The following is a 16,287-nucleotide window of genomic DNA, read 5'->3' on the forward strand; positions in this document are numbered from 1 at the left end:
AAGTAAGCAATAAAGAAAACATGCGCAACAGTGACAAATTTAGGGAAAGTCCCTACAAAACACAGTCCTGATAAATCCTGATAAGTCATGATTATGCATGATCGTTCAGCTATATATTAACACTCTACATGACTTGTGTTCAACTTGGTGCCCAACGCTGTACAGCTTGAGGGGGTGCCTGCACAAACGAAAATAACGTCACTTGTGTTTTCCTACATATGTAATGGCATAAATCTTACCCCTCCAGCCAGCACGGCAGATATGGCTGCTTTTTTCTTGTCAATGTTCTGAGAAACAAACTGGCTCTGGAAAGCCAGACTCTTAGTTTTGTCAATCACTCTTTGATAGAGTGACGTCGTCTGTGTGTTCATGATGACATGACCCTGAGGGAATAAAATTAGACATTAGCTAATAGGGTCACGACCAGCTAGGTTACTTCAGTGAGAGGAATTGTCTAGCCCCCAAGACAACAGTTTTGTATTCATACCACTTCAGATACATATATAATCATACTAGAAGAGGACATATTTCTACAGTGTAGAGAGAATCGAAACAGACCTCCAATGCGTCAATCTTTGCATCCAACTTTGCATTCCTGATGAGGTTCACAATCCACTTCTCAGCATCATCACTGCTCATGTTCAGCTTGGTGGCTAGCATGCTACAAGAGGCAACATTGAACATCATGCAGGATCAAGTAAACACTACAATGCATGCGCGCTACCTTATGCTGATACAGTGATGGATCCTACAGAAGGTCTCAAAGATAGAGAGACGAGCATTCTCAATGAAGGCTCCTTTGCATGCAACTAGGAAGAAGTCATTCTCCAGTACCTAAGTATAATAAGCAGCATAATCATTAATTTTTTTAAAACATGAATTCAAAATTACTTTTTCACATTCTGCCAACTTTTGCTGAGCTAGGTCAAAATCAAACTTGACATAGAGGCATTCCACAAACTCAGTGATCGGATCTCGATAAGCGTAAGATTCCTGTACAGAAGGAACGTTAAGTGCATGAAAGAAAGATAGTGTACATGGCTTACATGTTTGATGATTCTAACGAGGTCTTTGAGCAGGGTCTGTCTCTTCTTGCTGGTGATGACCGAAGCTGTCAGGTAACGGAAGATATGAGGACAACACGTCTGAATAGCATTTAGGTAACTGGAGGAGAAAGAAGTTTGTGTATAAGGTACAAAAAACAAGGATATTCCTAGGCTTATATAAGAGTATTTTAGAGCATTCACTCACTCTTGGGTGAATAAGAATAAGTTGATAATCTCTTCTTGTCCCTTGGGATGGTTGAAGTAGACGAACAGACTCCAGTGAATTAGCCAGGTTCTCTGCTGAAGTCTCGTCAGGTGAGGAACATTTGGCTGTGTAACGTAGAATAATGGGCAACTTTCTTGGCAATCAGTAAATGGAATTACACACTCTATTTCCAAGAGGGGAAGAGCTAGGAGTTACAGCCATGGGGGTAGGGGACAAAGCAAACTTAGGGGCCCGGGCCTACTCTCCTGTCTTAAGGTTACGGTAAACAGTTTGCTCATGAAATTCATGATTTTCTTATAATGATTTTTATGAAACTATAAATGCCATGAGAGAAGTTTGAAGCACATACATGATAAATATATCGTTGTATCAATCTGTATGACAAGTATCAATCTTCAAAACATCTTTCAGTGGAAGCTCTGAGCGATCATCGAAACAACACAAAACTAGTAGTCATTTTAAAAATCCAAAAACACTTCTAGCTCTGTGTTCTTGGTCTTATATGATGCTTCTTACCATTCTGGAGGGCGGGTCGAAGCGTTTTTTTCTTTCCAGGCCAACAAACTCTCACAAAATAATAATATGTAGACTAACTCCACTTAAAATTGCGGCCAGAGCCAAGGAAAACAGCCTCTTGTGAGCTTTTAGTAGCCTTTTTTCAAATATCTCTTCGACCCGCCCTGCATATAGTGAAGCTACAGTAGACTGTACCTAAGAATGTCTATTCGAGCCATGAAATGACTACTGTGTTTCAGCTGGACTTCCAGCTCATTCTAGCTGGAAAAGATCACTAGATCTAGCTCATGAATAATTAATGAGCAAACGGTTGACCGTAACCTTAACCCCCTCCCACAGCACAGGGAGATGGTTCAATACTGACTCACTGTCTCATCAATTTCCCTCCTCAGTTTAGCGAGCTCTTCCAAAGCACTGTCCCAGTCTTGCACTAGAATGGAACACGACAGCTTTCCCCACTCAGCACTCATTAGATTCTGGTGGTCAGCAGGTGCCTATATACAATAATGAAAATGATACGGTGCCAAACACACGACTCCACAAGACGTCAAGGGCTAAGACACGTTAAGGACCCCGAAACAACTCTCAATCAGACGATTGGTTTACAACTCCAATTGGATTCTTACCAATAGTCTGTAAAAGTATAGATACTCTGCTGCATCAGCATATGTTCCACACTCAAACTTGAACTTGGCACAATCGTGAATTACATCCACCATCTTCACCTCAAACTACAAAACGACAAGAAACCATTAGGCCTAGGGCTGCATCTCATGTGTACCTCTACGTACCTGATGATTTTGAATCAAATATTCTAGCAAATTCTGATCCTCCCTACAATGTGTCGAATACAAGGTATTACAAGTGACTACATGTACTCACTTTCCACTTGAACTTTCGAGTTCCTCTGAGTCGGTAAGGATGTCGAGGATTGGCCCAAGAGCCTGATCAAATTCATGCAGCTTACTCACAACTAACCCTCTCCTTTCGACTAAATCTGAGAGGAAAAGTGCAGTATAGCAGGAAGCTACAGGAAGTCTATTTAAACACTGATAAGTTTGGGGAAGTTAACTGATAAGGTACTGGGCACCATGTACCATAAATGTCAAGTACGACCGCCTCTTGGGAAATGGTGAGAGGTTGTATTTAATTATAAATACTCAGTGGCTTCAAAGATTTGTATACAGTGCAGATGGTCTACTGTACTATGTATTGCGAATGCTTAGGACACGCTGAATTTCTGAGTATGAGTTTCTGAGTATGAGGAAGCCCTTACTCGAACTCACCTTCTGGGTCAGGACTGTCGGGGTGAAGCTGCTTGTACACATCTACAGCATAGTCCACCTGTGGCCATACAACCCACACACTCATACACATACACGTACCTTCAATTGAACACTGATTGAATAAGGGCTCTTACCATATTGGTTTGCGTTAACAGCTGGATCTTAGTCTCAAGCACATCTGACTCATTGTAGATCTAATATCATTATTAACCCAAGCAGTCCAGTAAATCGTAGATCAGACACCAACCTTTCTCTCAGCAAGAAACTCCAGCAGAGGAAACACAAGGTGGCGGTCCAGATAGCTAGCAATCTTGGTGGTGAGGTCGTACTCAGCCATTCTAACAGTAGCTTGGTTCTTCTAGCGCGCTACACAGTCGAGATAATTATAGCTACACGTGTATAGCCTCGATCCCAGGCCGAGTTTTCGTTTTGAAGAAGAAGTATAGCCTCGATCCCAGGCCGAGTTTTCGTTTTTATAACGGTACGAACTGCCAGCGAGTCTAGCCTCGATCCCAGGCCGATCTGTCTCTAATTGAACGCTAGGTCGCCTCCTCGAGGTCTAGCCTTGTGTACGCGTAGTAAAGACTGCATCGCGGGTACTTCTTTTTGGTAACATGGTATTAATTTATGGTGTCCACAGTCCAATGTCTCTGATCTTTCCAAGTGTCCAGTGTCTCTGCTCAAGTGAAGTCATCAACAAAGACAGAGTCTGAGTGAGTTGAGTAGAGTAGCTTTAATATCAATATTCGGATGTATCTAAAAATCAGACAGCTCACAAAACAATGCAATGCAGACTTTTCAACATATTTTGTACATCACAATGAAAGCCTCCTGTCATACAGCTGCACCAAATTTTCGCGTACCCAGCTGCAACAGAGATACAGCTACTGTAAGTGGTTTGACAGATAATCCGGAATGTCGGCCGTTGAAGTACCTCATGACTTGACTCAATTGTCTGACCGAGCACCTAGGCCTAGTCCTTGAACTTTCTTAGCCGTAGTCAGGGTTTATTTCAGTGGGTGATTTTCCACCCGCTTAAAATGTTCCGTCACCCTGGTCGGAGTAAGTAAATAGTACTTGCACCTATAAATCACCCCCTCAACATTTGCAATTAACAGTACATCTATCTCAGTGGCGGATCCAGAGGGGGTTCTTTGGGTTCAATTGAACCCCCTTGAGAAAGAAGTGAGTGGGAGGCTTAAGCAACTAGTTACCAAGTTGTTGCTTTCTTACTAGCTTTCACATGCACTTCTCACTTACCTTTAGTCCTTGTTAGTCCTGCGAAGCTTTGTCTGTGCAGTTTCAGTGACTATGAAGGCTAAAAACTCTCCAGCGTAGTGTGCATGCAGGCTGCTTATGAAAAGTGATGACCTTTTTTTTAGGAAAAAATTCAGTGTGTTAATCCGCATGCTCACTGTTTCGGATAGAGTGACGACCTTTTTTTTAGGTAAAATATCAGTCCTTGATCCGCTCAGAGCCCTGGAACCCCCCTTTCAAGAATCCTAGATCCGCCTCTGTATCTACAATGACAATGTGCATTAACCCTTTAACCGTCGGATTCTTAATTAACAGTGAAGTGAAATGTCTGTAAATTCTCTATCGGGTTTCCAGAGCAATAAAATGCCTAGCAACCATATACCAATAGAATGCCCATACAACAAGGAATAAAATGGTGCAACATGTGTTGCCATAACAACCACGGTTATTACGCTCACCCGTTTTTATCATTTTAAATGCTCGGCCAAGCGGTGAGATAAAATCCAAAAATTTTTTTTTATGGATCAGCCTATCATATGGTATAAAGGCTTGACTAAGCTTGATTTTCACATCATATGAATGTAACAGTGCTAAGATATATCAATTTGAAGTACAATACGTACATGTATTACTATATCGGTAAACGATCTATGAAATTTACAAGCTCACATAAAGACTGTTTATTACTGCTAATTCTATTTTAGCTATACTATACTTACACTACTGATATTCTAGCTATACTATACTACTTACCAGAGTCACACAGTGAGCCCTCTCCTGGTCTTTCACCGTCCTGGTCCATAGCGCTAGCGTCTAGGTCCATGTCATGCATGTCCTCAGTCCCAGACAGTTCATCAGCGTCTGGCATAAAGCTGGTAGCCTTTGGGAGGTATCCTACTATCCCCTCTCCTTCATAGGCACTGTTATCACCAGAGGAGACATCGCCATTGCTGTCCTCAAGCTGTTCAAGCACATCGGCACAAGTAAACAACCTAGCCATAGCTATAAACTTCGTGCGGTAAGATGCTAATGAAATTTTAACATAGCAACGTGGCTTGGAAAATTCTAGACTAAATTACACGTGATTCTACAGCTCTTCCTCTATACAGGGATGTGCATAGTTCGAGCTACTTCCTAAGTATCGCAGAATTAGAAAAAGTCACTTATTGCGGGCCACGATCGTGGCCTGTGGCGTTTAAAGGGTTAAGTGACGAAATATTTGGTCTTCCCGGACCAAATAATTATTTCAGGAAAGCCATAATACTTGGTCCGGGGGGACCGAATATTTCAGCTATCGCCTGTAATATTTGGTCCCCCAGTCCATTGACAGATAGCGATTGCAGCGGTCTGTTCAAAGTTATTATGGACATCTTCATACAGATCAAGTCTATCCGTCAATGTAAAACCCAAAACAGATAGCCTATAGCTCAGTATTAACTCGTTGTACAGCAGACCTATTTATACTAGGCAGGGTTTCATACAGAGGGGGGGATATCAGGAGTGCATACATATGCATGTATATCCAATCTAGCACATGGTACAGTTCAAAAGTTCAGACAGGAGATTACATATACAAAATGCAATTATTATTATGATACCTCTGATGATACCCTTTGAAATTTAAACCTTACAACATAAGCAGAGCATGTACATAGTGGGACCATAGGCTCATACACACACTAAAGTCTATTTGCGTTGAGTTCGACCCCGGAAGTTATGAGGTCAATTATGGCTTCATTTATGCTTTATGTGGTGGACATGCCTGGGACAAAATGCTAACTTTTGGAGCTTACCAGCTCTACAGCATAATTATAGATAAAAGCGCTTTTTAACAAGGAATCAATGGTATATAAAACTTTGAATTTCAGTACAGTATGACAAACTTTATGAAGGTCAAACTTAGACTTTAGATGTCAATTTGAGTATACCTTTTCTGCTTTGCTCCAAAAAAATTTTTCAGGTGAGTTGAAGGTGTACAATGCAGTAAGAACAGTTAAGAACTAGTTTAAAAACCTCCAAATTGCACCTTAGACAATCATCCTGCCAAATTTTCTCCGGGGCTGCCCCCTGGACTCCCAAATTTTTAATGGCGTACCACCGTCGTCATTTCCCCCTTTGGCTAAAAATCCTGTATGAAACCCTGCTAGGAGAATGTACAACATTGTGGGGGACGAGCGTGCGCAAATTGTGTATCTAGGTTATAGATCTATGATTCCAACTCATTATGCCAAAAAAACTGGGCGCACAGCTATAAAACAACAAATAACCGAGTAGTTTGATGCACAGGATTTGACCTGCTGTAGTGTCTGGTCTCTGTGTTGTCCTATATAATTATATCCAGGTTTATTATCAAGACCATGCTGTAACCTATCCTTGATGAAACACATGTTTGTAGCAAGTAAGCCTCCTGCAGGCGTGCCTATGTGACCTCAGGTTGAGAAGGTCCCCATCTGAGCTGCCGTGACCCGCTGCAGGTGTGCCTGTCGCCTCAAGAGTCTCTGTGTCTTGTTGTTGATCTGAGCTACACGTAGCTAGCTAGCTATAGTTGTGCCCATGCGCAGCAATTCATGTAAAAGTTAGTAAAGGATCATGATTTTCAAAATCAAATTATCGTGCTGGTCCATGACATACATACATACATACATACATACGGACAGAATTGCAACGTTGTAAGACTAGGTAGGGACTCGCTTCGTTCGCCCCAAATAGTTGCACTGACAAGGTCAAGGAAAGCACTTCAGAGCTGCCACAACATCTGGAGTATTGTCATTTATACAACGCCGGATATGGCTCTGACTAGCAGAGAGATTTTACTGAAATGAACTCTGTAACAAAGCCAAAGGCATGCGAATGGCTAGATCTACCATTCCCATGCAGTATAAAATGAGGAAGACAAGCGCTAAATGTGGCCACGTACTGTCTTTGTATGTCCTGACCGGTCTGTACTTTCAGGACGCCAAAGATGTTCGAGGGGGAGAAGGGGGAAGGGGGAAGAGTGCACCCAATACTTGCACTATGGTGTGCGTTTTTTTGCTATTTATTTACAGCGAATCTTGAAGATTCGCTGTAAATAAATAGCAAAAAAACGATTAGCTTACTCTTACTGTTAGTGTTACGTCTACTAACTTCTATTCTATTTTGCCATGCATTTCTTCTTCTTGAACTGTTCAAGTAACTCTTTTTACAGTGAGGACCATATATTTCAGTGGAGGACTGAATATTTCACGGTATTGACTGAAATAATTTGTCCGGGGGACCAAATATTTCGAATATTTGGTCTCCCCGGACAAAATTCTGGGGGGACCAAATCTTTTGTGACCTTTGCACTGTACCAGTATCTATATAGAGATTTAGCGTTCTCCTAACTGTCCAGTGGTGTATAGCTAGCCCCCCTACACTGCATGCTTACATGGTTTTCTATCCTATTTCTAAAGCCCTGTCAATGATGTGAAGTAGATAGGCATATCTTGTAGTGCTGATTACGAATCTGGTGCTATTTTTGTACTAGCTACCAATGAGTTAATGGTCGTTTTAAAGCGTGTTGGGGGAGATAATGTTGTTGTACACTCAGATTCAGGGTTAAATTATCTAGGGCAAAGAGTAAAACATTCTCTTCTATTTTCTATCTATGCTTCTATTCACTTGCACTGTTACAGAACAATGGCTGCAGTTGCTGAGTATGCTGGTGAACACTGTAGGAGTATTGGCTTAACTATTGATCAATTTTATGAAGCACGTACTAAGTCCACCAACTGTGAAGATTACTATTAGGAAGGGGACCAGTGTATGAATTAAGTCAAAGACGAAAATTAATTTTTATGAAGCTATTAGGGCAATTTGTGACTTATTAATTCATGGCTCCTTTTGAGTAATGATTGGCAGATTGGAGAAGAAAAGTCTGAGCAATACGTAACAAAAAAAGGACGATGTCAGAGGCTTTGTTTAAAGAACTGTTTTGTGCATGGTACCCCTACCAATGACAAGGTTAAGATTAACCTTGATTCCAGGCCGCGAAGAGAAAGGCGGCCTGGTATACTTTGTATGCGCATGGGCAAAATAATTTCATCATAAAAATTGTAAAAAAACAGGCAAAGTTACAAAAAGAAAGGCGTATGACCATGTGGTTAGTAGCTGGAGGAAAAAATCAAATCATTCATTACAGAGTTAGAACTTGCAAGACATGAGCGTGACTCCTTTCTGAACCTTTCTACACCTTGATAATCTTCAGTCTAATACTATCCACACAAAAAATACGCAAAAATGTTCATTGATGGTGTTCGTCAGTGCTGCATTGAGTTGATAGCATTAAATGTTGCAATAACACAAGTAGTTAAATTAAATTTTATGCGATATGCTTACTTCTTGAAACATTTAGTAGGGTAAGAGTCGTAGAATTTTTGGGTTGAACTGAAATCAGTAAGTTAAAATTTCATCTGATATCGCTAATAATCGCATGTTTGTCCTATTATTCACTGTGATTCGTACAGTGATTAATCGCGTATCAGTAATTGCACGTCGTCAAGGCAGTAATTGCATTTCATCATTAACGACATGCAATTACTGCCTTGACGACCATACGTTGAATAACGGCCGCGGCTAATTTTTTACTGAAACTGCAGCTAAAAGTGTCCTTAAAACTGCATCACAAACAATTAACAATCAATAGTATGGCTATTCGTGCAATAAGGGACTAATAACAAGCACTGGCAAGGTTAATAGCACTCGGCTACGCCTCGTGCAATTAGTATCCTTGCCATTGCTTGTTACTCGTGCTATTAATCCCATATTGCACTCTTAGCCATACTATTAATAGAAAGTGAATAGCATGCATAGTCATATAATGTATAGTTCAAGTAACAAGCCAGAGTTTGTTGTGCTTTCTTTGGCTCTTGATGTAGCACCTATAATAGACTGCAGTGCTAGGAGATTAATAATGATGTTTCTTATCTACTAGAATTGATAGACTAGCAGTAGATCTATATGTCTAGAGATAAACACGGAAAAAACTGAATAGTAAAAATTTATAGTGCTGACTATGCATAAAATACCTTCTGAGTCAACACTTTTGACCACAAGTCCTCAAATTTCAGGAAAACACTATCGTGCAAGGTAACCCAACTGGAGGGACCCCTAGCTATACCAATACCTCTGCTTCGCTACGGCCGTTGGTGCTCGGATGCAAATGTCCAGTGCTAAATCATCCCCTTAATATTTGGAAACCACCCCTTTTCACCCGCTTGAGCAAATTGAAGTAAACCCTGGTAGTGAATATCCTCCTAGTTTTTCCAAGTGGGGAGATTCTCTACGGCTAAATATTCTAAAGAAAGTAGAAGGGCTAGGCTCTATGTAGGTGCTACACAGATGCCAATGTATATCGCTCTGGTAGCAGAAAAATGACCGTCTGGCAATTGAGGTAAACGGCCGACATTTCGGATTATTGTAAAACCTCTTTCAGTAGCTGTACTATATTGCAGCTAGGTCTTTTTCACTCAAAATTGGTGTAGCCGTAGGACAGGTGCAGGCCTTCATTGTGATGCACAAAAGTTATTATTGTTTGAGCGTCTGATTTTTAGTAATTGATATGCTCTAGTTGAAAATGGGAACAACATTCAAAGGTCAGTTTGATCTAGCTACTTTCAATCCCCTAACTGTGTTGAAATTAAGGTACAAACTTTACACGCAGCTGATGCCTTGCAACTACTCAGTAAATTAGCTGATGAATTTAGCTATACCTTAAGGTGACATATTTTCACAGGTAGATTTGTTTGCGTTTTTACAGTTTTGTACATTTTGCGGTATAATTTTTTGCGAAATGTCGATCTGGATACATTAAACAAGAGGGCGGCCAATTATTTGCGAGTACTAATTTTTGCGATTAGCAGAAATAGCAGAAATTAATACACGCGAAAATATGTCACCTTAAGGTGTATAAATTATAGATCTATAGTGTATAATTATATGATGGCTATAAATTATAATTATAGATGACCTCTATAGGTTTAATATAATTATAATGTTCAGAAATTATTTAGAAATTTACATCACATGCAGCTAGTCATCAGTATCCAGATGTCTGAGGACAGTCAGCCAAAGGATACACACTTGCACTCAGCTGCAAGTAGTGGAGACATAGAGGGTGTCAAACGTCTGCTAAACTCAAGACAACTTAAAGACACCATAAATTCTAGTGGACAGACATGCACCTCTTCATCTTGCTTGTGCCAATGGGCACCTTCATATTGTTGATGTCCTGGTTAATGAGTATGGTGCAGATATTGAGATCCTCGATGCCAATGGTTGCAATTCACTTGAAGTTTCTGCTAGAAGCAGTAACATTCAGATATTGTTCTTTCTTGTGCTTACTGCCATATATGGACAGAGACATAGCAAGAAATTAAGAGGATCATCTTCGCATGTAGTGTGCACACTAAAACAAGACACAGCAATAATAGAACAGATTCTATTAAAATACTATCATGATACTCAAGCTAAGGAGCAAACTGGAACAGTGTTACTCACAGCGTTTAGTGATGTGCTTACGAATGCTGAAAATAATTATAGCAATTTCTATCCGCCTTTCTTAGCAGCTACACTTGGTCTTACAAATGTTATAGACATCTTTGTTCATGAATATGGCTGTGACATTAATATCAAGGGATTTATAGGTTTAACCATTCTCCATGGGGCTTGCTTTGGAGGACATGTTCAAATAGTGCAAAAGCTTATTGGTGAGCATGGCATTGATCCGCATACAACTACTAACAACAACGATCAGTCAATTCTCCATTATGCGGCTTTGGGAGGTAGTGTTGATATAGTTTCTTCACTGATTGCAAATTATGGGCTAAACCCTTGTGTTCTTAACAAATTCTATGACTCGCCCCTTAGTGTAGCTGCTTTAAATGGTCATACGGAACTTGTACGAGCACTGATTGAAAAGTATAATTGTGATCCTTTTGCAACCAGTCATCACGGATCTACTCTTCTTCACCATGCATGTGCCTCTGGAGAAATACCACTTGTTAATGAGCTTGTAAGAAAGTATCAACTAGACATAGCAACCAAAGATGAGGCAGGCTTTATGCCACTACATACAGCTGCTTGTCAAGGACAAACAAAAGTAGTGGTACATCTTATTAGCATACTGCAAGCAAATGTTAATGCTGTTACTGATAGAAATGAGAGTGCATTGAGTCTTGCTACTCTACATGGCCACAAAGATTTAGTTCATAAACTTATAAGTGACTATAACTGCAACCCTCATGTTGAAGGCAGAAGTCTTCTTCACTATGCCACTCAAGGTGGCCACATTGAACTAATCGACACACTGATAACTGGCTACAACCTTAACTTGAGGGTTAGAGATGATAACGGCCATACACTTCTACATGTTGCTGCAATTTATGGCCAGTTTGGAGCATTGCAGCACTTAGCTCAAACAGAAACAATAGATATTGATTGTCTCAGTAACGATGGCTCTACACCACTTCATCTAGCAGCATTGGAAGGACAGAACCATATCCTGCGTGTTCTAATAGAAGAGTTTAACAGTAATCCCTTGGCTAAAGGGTACGTGGGCCTAACAATTCTTCATTATGCCTGTCAAAATGGTGATAATGAGTTAGTGGACGAAATAATAGCTAAGTATGGACTCGATCCAATGACAGAAACTGATTATCAAAATACTCCTCTGCACATTGCTGCTAGGCACGGACAAGTTGCAACAGTGAAATATTTAATCACAAAGTACCATGTTGAAGTTGATTGCCTCAACAGTCAGTAGCGTACTCCTTTGGGTGAGGCAGTGCTATTTGGACACAAAAGTGTAATGGATTTACTCACAAACGAATTTGATTCTGATTCTCATGTCAAAGGCTTTGAAGGCAGAACTCTTCTTCATTATGCTACTGAAGGTGGCCACATCGAACTAATTAACGCGCTGATAACTGACTACAACCTTGACTTGATGGTTAGAGATGATAACGGCCATACACTTCTACATGTTGCCGCCATCTATGGCCAGTTTGAAGCATTGCAGCACTTAGCTCAAACAGAAACAATAGACATTGATTGTCTCAATAACAATGGTTCTACACCACTTCATCTGGCAGCATTGAATAGACATAACCATATCTTACGTGTTCTAATAAAAAAGTTTAACAGTAATCCCTTTGCTAAAGGGTATGTGGGCCAAACGATTCTTCATTATGCCTGTAAAAATGGTGATAACAAGTTAGTGGACGAAATAATAACTAAGTATGGACTCAATCCAATGACAGAAACTGATTATCGTAATACTCCTTTGCACTTTGCTGCTAGACACGGGCAAGTTGCAACAGTCAAACATTTAATCACAAAGCACCATGTTGAAGTTGATTGCCTCAACAGTCAGCAGCGTACTCCTTTGGATGAGGCAGTGCTATATGGACACAAAAATGTAATGGATTTACTTTTAAAAGAATTTACCTCTGATCCTCATGTCAAAGGCTTTGAAGGCAGAACTCTTCTTCACTATTCCACTCAAGGTGGCCACATTGAACTAATCGACACACTGATAACTGGCTACAACCTTAACTTGAGGGTTAGAGATGATAACGGCCATACACTTTTACATGTTGCCGCCAGGTATGGCCAGTTTGGAGCATTGCAACACTTAGCTCTAAAAAACACAATAAACATTGATTGTCTCAGTAACGATGGCTCTACACCACTTCATCTAGCAGCATTGGAAGGACAGAACCATATCCTGCGTGTTCTAATAGAAGAGTTTAACAGTAATCCCTTGGCTAAAGGGTACGTGGGCCTAACAATTCTTCATTATGCCTGTCAAAATGGTGATAATGAGTTAGTGGACGAAATAATAGCTAAGTATGGACTCGATCCAATGACAGAAACTGATTATCAAAATACTCCTCTGCACATTGCTGCTAGGCACGGACAAGTTGCAACAGTGAAATATTTAATCACAAAGTACCATGTTGAAGTTGATTGCCTCAACAGTCAGCAGCGTACTCCTTTGGGTGAGGCAGTGCTATTTGGACACAAAAGTGTAATGGATTTACTCACAAACGAATTTGATTCTGATTCTCATGTCAAAGGCTTTGAAGGCAGAACTCTTCTTCACTATGCTACTGAAGGTGGCCACATCGAACTAATTAACGCGCTGATAACTGACTACAACCTTGACTTGATGGCTAGAGATGATAACGGCTGTACACTTTTACATTTTGCCGCCATCTATGGCCAGTTTGAAGCATTTCAACACTTAGCTCGAACAGAAACAATAGACATTGATTGCATCAGTAACAATGGTTCTACACCACTTCATCTGGCAGCATTGAAAGGACATAATCATATCTTGCGTGTTTTAATAGAAAAGTTTAACAGTAATCCCATTGCTAAAGGGTACGTGGGCCTAACAATTCTTCATTATGCCTGTCAAAATGGTGATAATGAGTTAGTGGACGAAATAATAACTAAGTATGGACTCGATCCAATGACAGAAACTGATTATCAAAATACTCCTCTGCACATTGCTGCTAGGCACGGGCAAGCTGCAATAGTCAAACATTTAATCTCAAAGTACCATGTTAAAGTTAATTGCCTCAACAGTCAGCAGCATACTCCTTTGGGTGAGGCAGTGCTATTTGGACACAAAAGTGTAATGGATTTACTCACAAACGAATTTGATTCTGATCCTCATGTCAAAGGCTTTGAAGGCAGAACTCTTCTTCACTATGCCACTGAAGGTGGCCACATTGAACTAATCGACACACTGATAGCTGACTACAACCTTGACTTGATGGTTAGAGATGATAACGGCCATACACTTCTACATGTTGCTGCCATCTATGGCCAGTTTGAAGCATTGCAACACTTAGCTCGAACAGAAACAATAGACATTGATTGTCTCAATAACAATGGTTCTACACCACTTCATCTGGCAGCATTGAATAGACATAACCATATCTTACGTGTTCTAATAGAAAAGTTTAACAGTAATCCCTTTGCTAAAGGGTATGTGAGCCAAACGATTCTTCATTATGCCTGTAAAAATGGTGATAATGAGTTAGTGGACGAAATAATAGCTAAGTATGGACTTGATCCAATGACAGAAACTGATTATCGTAATACTCTTCTGCACTTTGCTGCTAGACACGGGCAAGTTGCAACAGTCAAACATTTAATCACAAAGCACCATGTTGAAGTTGATTGCCTCAACAGTCAGCAGCGTACTCCTTTGGATGAGGCAGTGCTATATGGACACAAAAATGTAATGGATTTACTTTTAAAAGAATTTACCTCTGATCCTCATGTCAAAGGCTTTGAAGGCAGAACTCTTCTTCACTATGCCACTCAAGGTGGCCACATTGAACTAATCGACATGCTGATAGCTGACTACAACCATGGCTTGATGGCTAGAGATGATAAGGGCCATACACTTCTACATGTTGCTGCCATCTATGGCCAGTTTGGAGCATTGCAGCACTTAGCTCGAACAGAAACAATAGATATTGATTGTCTCAGTAACAATGGTTCTACACCACTTCATCTGGCAGCATTGAAAGGACAGAACCATATCTTGCGTATTCTAATAGAAGAGTGTAATAGCAATCCCTTGGCTAAAGGGTACCTGGGCCTAACAATTTTTCATTATGCCTGTCAAAATGGTGATAACGAGTTAGTGGATGAACTAATAGCTAAGTATGGACTTGATCCAATGACAGAAACTGATCATCGAAATACTCCTCTGCACATTGCTGCTAGACACGGGCAAGTTGCAACAGTCAAACATTTAATCACAAAGTACCATGTTAAAGTTGATTGCCTTAACAGTCAGCAGCGTACTCCTTTGGATGAGGCAGTGCTATATGGTCACAAAAATGTAATGGATTTACTTACAAAAGAATTTGCCTCTGATCCTCATGTCAAAGGCTTTGAAGGCAGAACTCTTCTTCACTATGCCACTCAAGGTGGCCACATTGAACTAATCGACACGCTGATAGCTGACTACAACCTTGATTTGAGGGTTAGAGATGATAACGGCCATACACTTTTACATGTTGCAGCCAGCTCTGGGCAATTTGAAGTAGTGCAGCACTTAGCTCGAAAAATTACAATAGACATTGATTTGCTCAATAAGGATGGCTCTACACCTCTTCATCTAGCAGCATTGAAAGGACATCAACGCATTGTGCAATTATTTGTGAAAGAGTTGAAGTGTGACTCTAACATCACTGATAACACGGGCATGACTATTCTGCACTATGCCTGTCAGAGTGGTAACATAGGCTTGATTGATTACTGTGTAGCTGAATGTGAACTCAAATCTACAATTGAAGATAACTTTGGCAACACACTTTTGCATTTAGCTGCTTTCAATGGGAAGAACAAAGTAATAGAACATCTTATTAGCAAATGCTTAGTAAAAGTTGATATTCGTAACAAAGAAAATGCTACTCCGCTGTGTCTTGCAGTAAAAAAGGGACATCGAAGCACTGTGAAAATGTTGATACAACAATATAAGTCCGATAAATTTATTAAAGGCCTGAAGGGTATGACTCTTCTCCATTATGCATGTGCCGGACGTGTTGAATTGATAGATGATCTTATCATAGAACATGAGCTAAACCGCCATGCAAAAGATGATGATGGAAATACAGCTCTTCATTTAGCTGCTTTCCAGAATCAAATTAAAATATGTAAGCATTTAATTACCAAACGTAAATTGAATGTTAACGATTGCAACAATGAAATCTCTACTCCATTGTGTTTAGCTGCTCTATGTGGTCACAAAGATTTGGTATGCATAATGATTGAGGAATTCGAATGTGATCCTCTTATTAAAGGTTTCCATGGCAGAGGCATTCTACATTATGCTTGTCAAGGTGGACATACTGATCTAATAAAAACACTGATTGAAAGTTATAATCTCAACCCAACAACTATAGATGAT

At 40.2% G+C, this 16,287-nt stretch overlaps 3 protein-coding genes across 3 annotated transcripts in view; 2 read left to right on the top strand and 1 right to left on the bottom strand.

Moving 5' to 3' along the window:
• Positions 1–3: 3 nt before the first annotated feature.
• On the bottom strand, positions 4–3,505 carry LOC135331913 (eukaryotic translation initiation factor 3 subunit E-B-like). The gene is made up of 14 exons (XM_064527202.1): positions 3,322–3,505; positions 3,209–3,268; positions 3,075–3,132; positions 2,671–2,785; positions 2,580–2,622; positions 2,415–2,519; positions 2,157–2,282; positions 1,252–1,376; positions 1,047–1,164; positions 892–993; positions 725–834; positions 559–661; positions 240–383; positions 4–178 (listed from the first exon to the last, which is right to left on the bottom strand). Exons 1-14 carry the CDS (start codon positions 3,409–3,411, stop codon positions 140–142), a joined length of 1,338 nt encoding a protein of 445 aa, XP_064383272.1. The 5' UTR covers positions 3,412–3,505; the 3' UTR covers positions 4–139.
• Positions 3,506–10,400: 6,895 nt separating this feature from the next.
• Positions 10,401–12,114, top strand: LOC135332021 (putative ankyrin repeat protein RF_0381). The gene is made up of 2 exons (XM_064527328.1): positions 10,401–10,476; positions 10,520–12,114. The coding sequence occupies exons 1-2, from the start codon at positions 10,401–10,403 to the stop codon at positions 12,112–12,114; spliced, it is 1,671 nt and encodes a 556-aa protein (XP_064383398.1).
• A 45-nt stretch (positions 12,115–12,159) lies between these two features.
• Positions 12,160–16,287, top strand: part of LOC135331863 (uncharacterized) — a 9,674-nt gene continuing 5,546 nt past the window's right edge. Inside the window, exon 1 of the mRNA XM_064527132.1 lies at positions 12,160–16,287. This exon is cut by the window's right edge and continues 2,680 nt beyond it. Within this exon, the coding sequence (XP_064383202.1) occupies positions 12,160–16,287 (4,128 nt within the window).

Source organism: Halichondria panicea, chromosome 2 (genome assembly GCF_963675165.1).
Source record: "Halichondria panicea chromosome 2, odHalPani1.1, whole genome shotgun sequence".
Classification (NCBI taxonomy): Eukaryota; Metazoa; Porifera; class Demospongiae; order Suberitida; family Halichondriidae; genus Halichondria; species Halichondria panicea.

Bases quoted from the DNA above. Each gene is read 5' to 3' on its own strand.
- LOC135331913 (XM_064527202.1), bottom strand. From the start codon at position 3,411: ATGGCTGAGTACGACCTCACCACCAAGATTGCTAGCTATCTGGACCGC. The intron at 3,269-3,321 runs GTTGGTGTCTGA...TAATGATATTAG, and splicing joins AGTTTCTTGCTGAGAGAAAG to ATCTACAATGAGTCAGATGT. The intron at 835-891 runs GTAATTTTGAAT...TATTATACTTAG, and splicing joins AGTTGGCAGAATGTGAAAAA to GTACTGGAGAATGACTTCTT.
- LOC135332021 (XM_064527328.1), top strand. From the start codon at position 10,401: ATGTCTGAGGACAGTCAGCCAAAGGATACACACTTGCACTCAGCTGCA. The intron at 10,477-10,519 runs GTCTGCTAAACT...CATAAATTCTAG, and splicing joins AGACATAGAGGGTGTCAAAC to TGGACAGACATGCACCTCTT.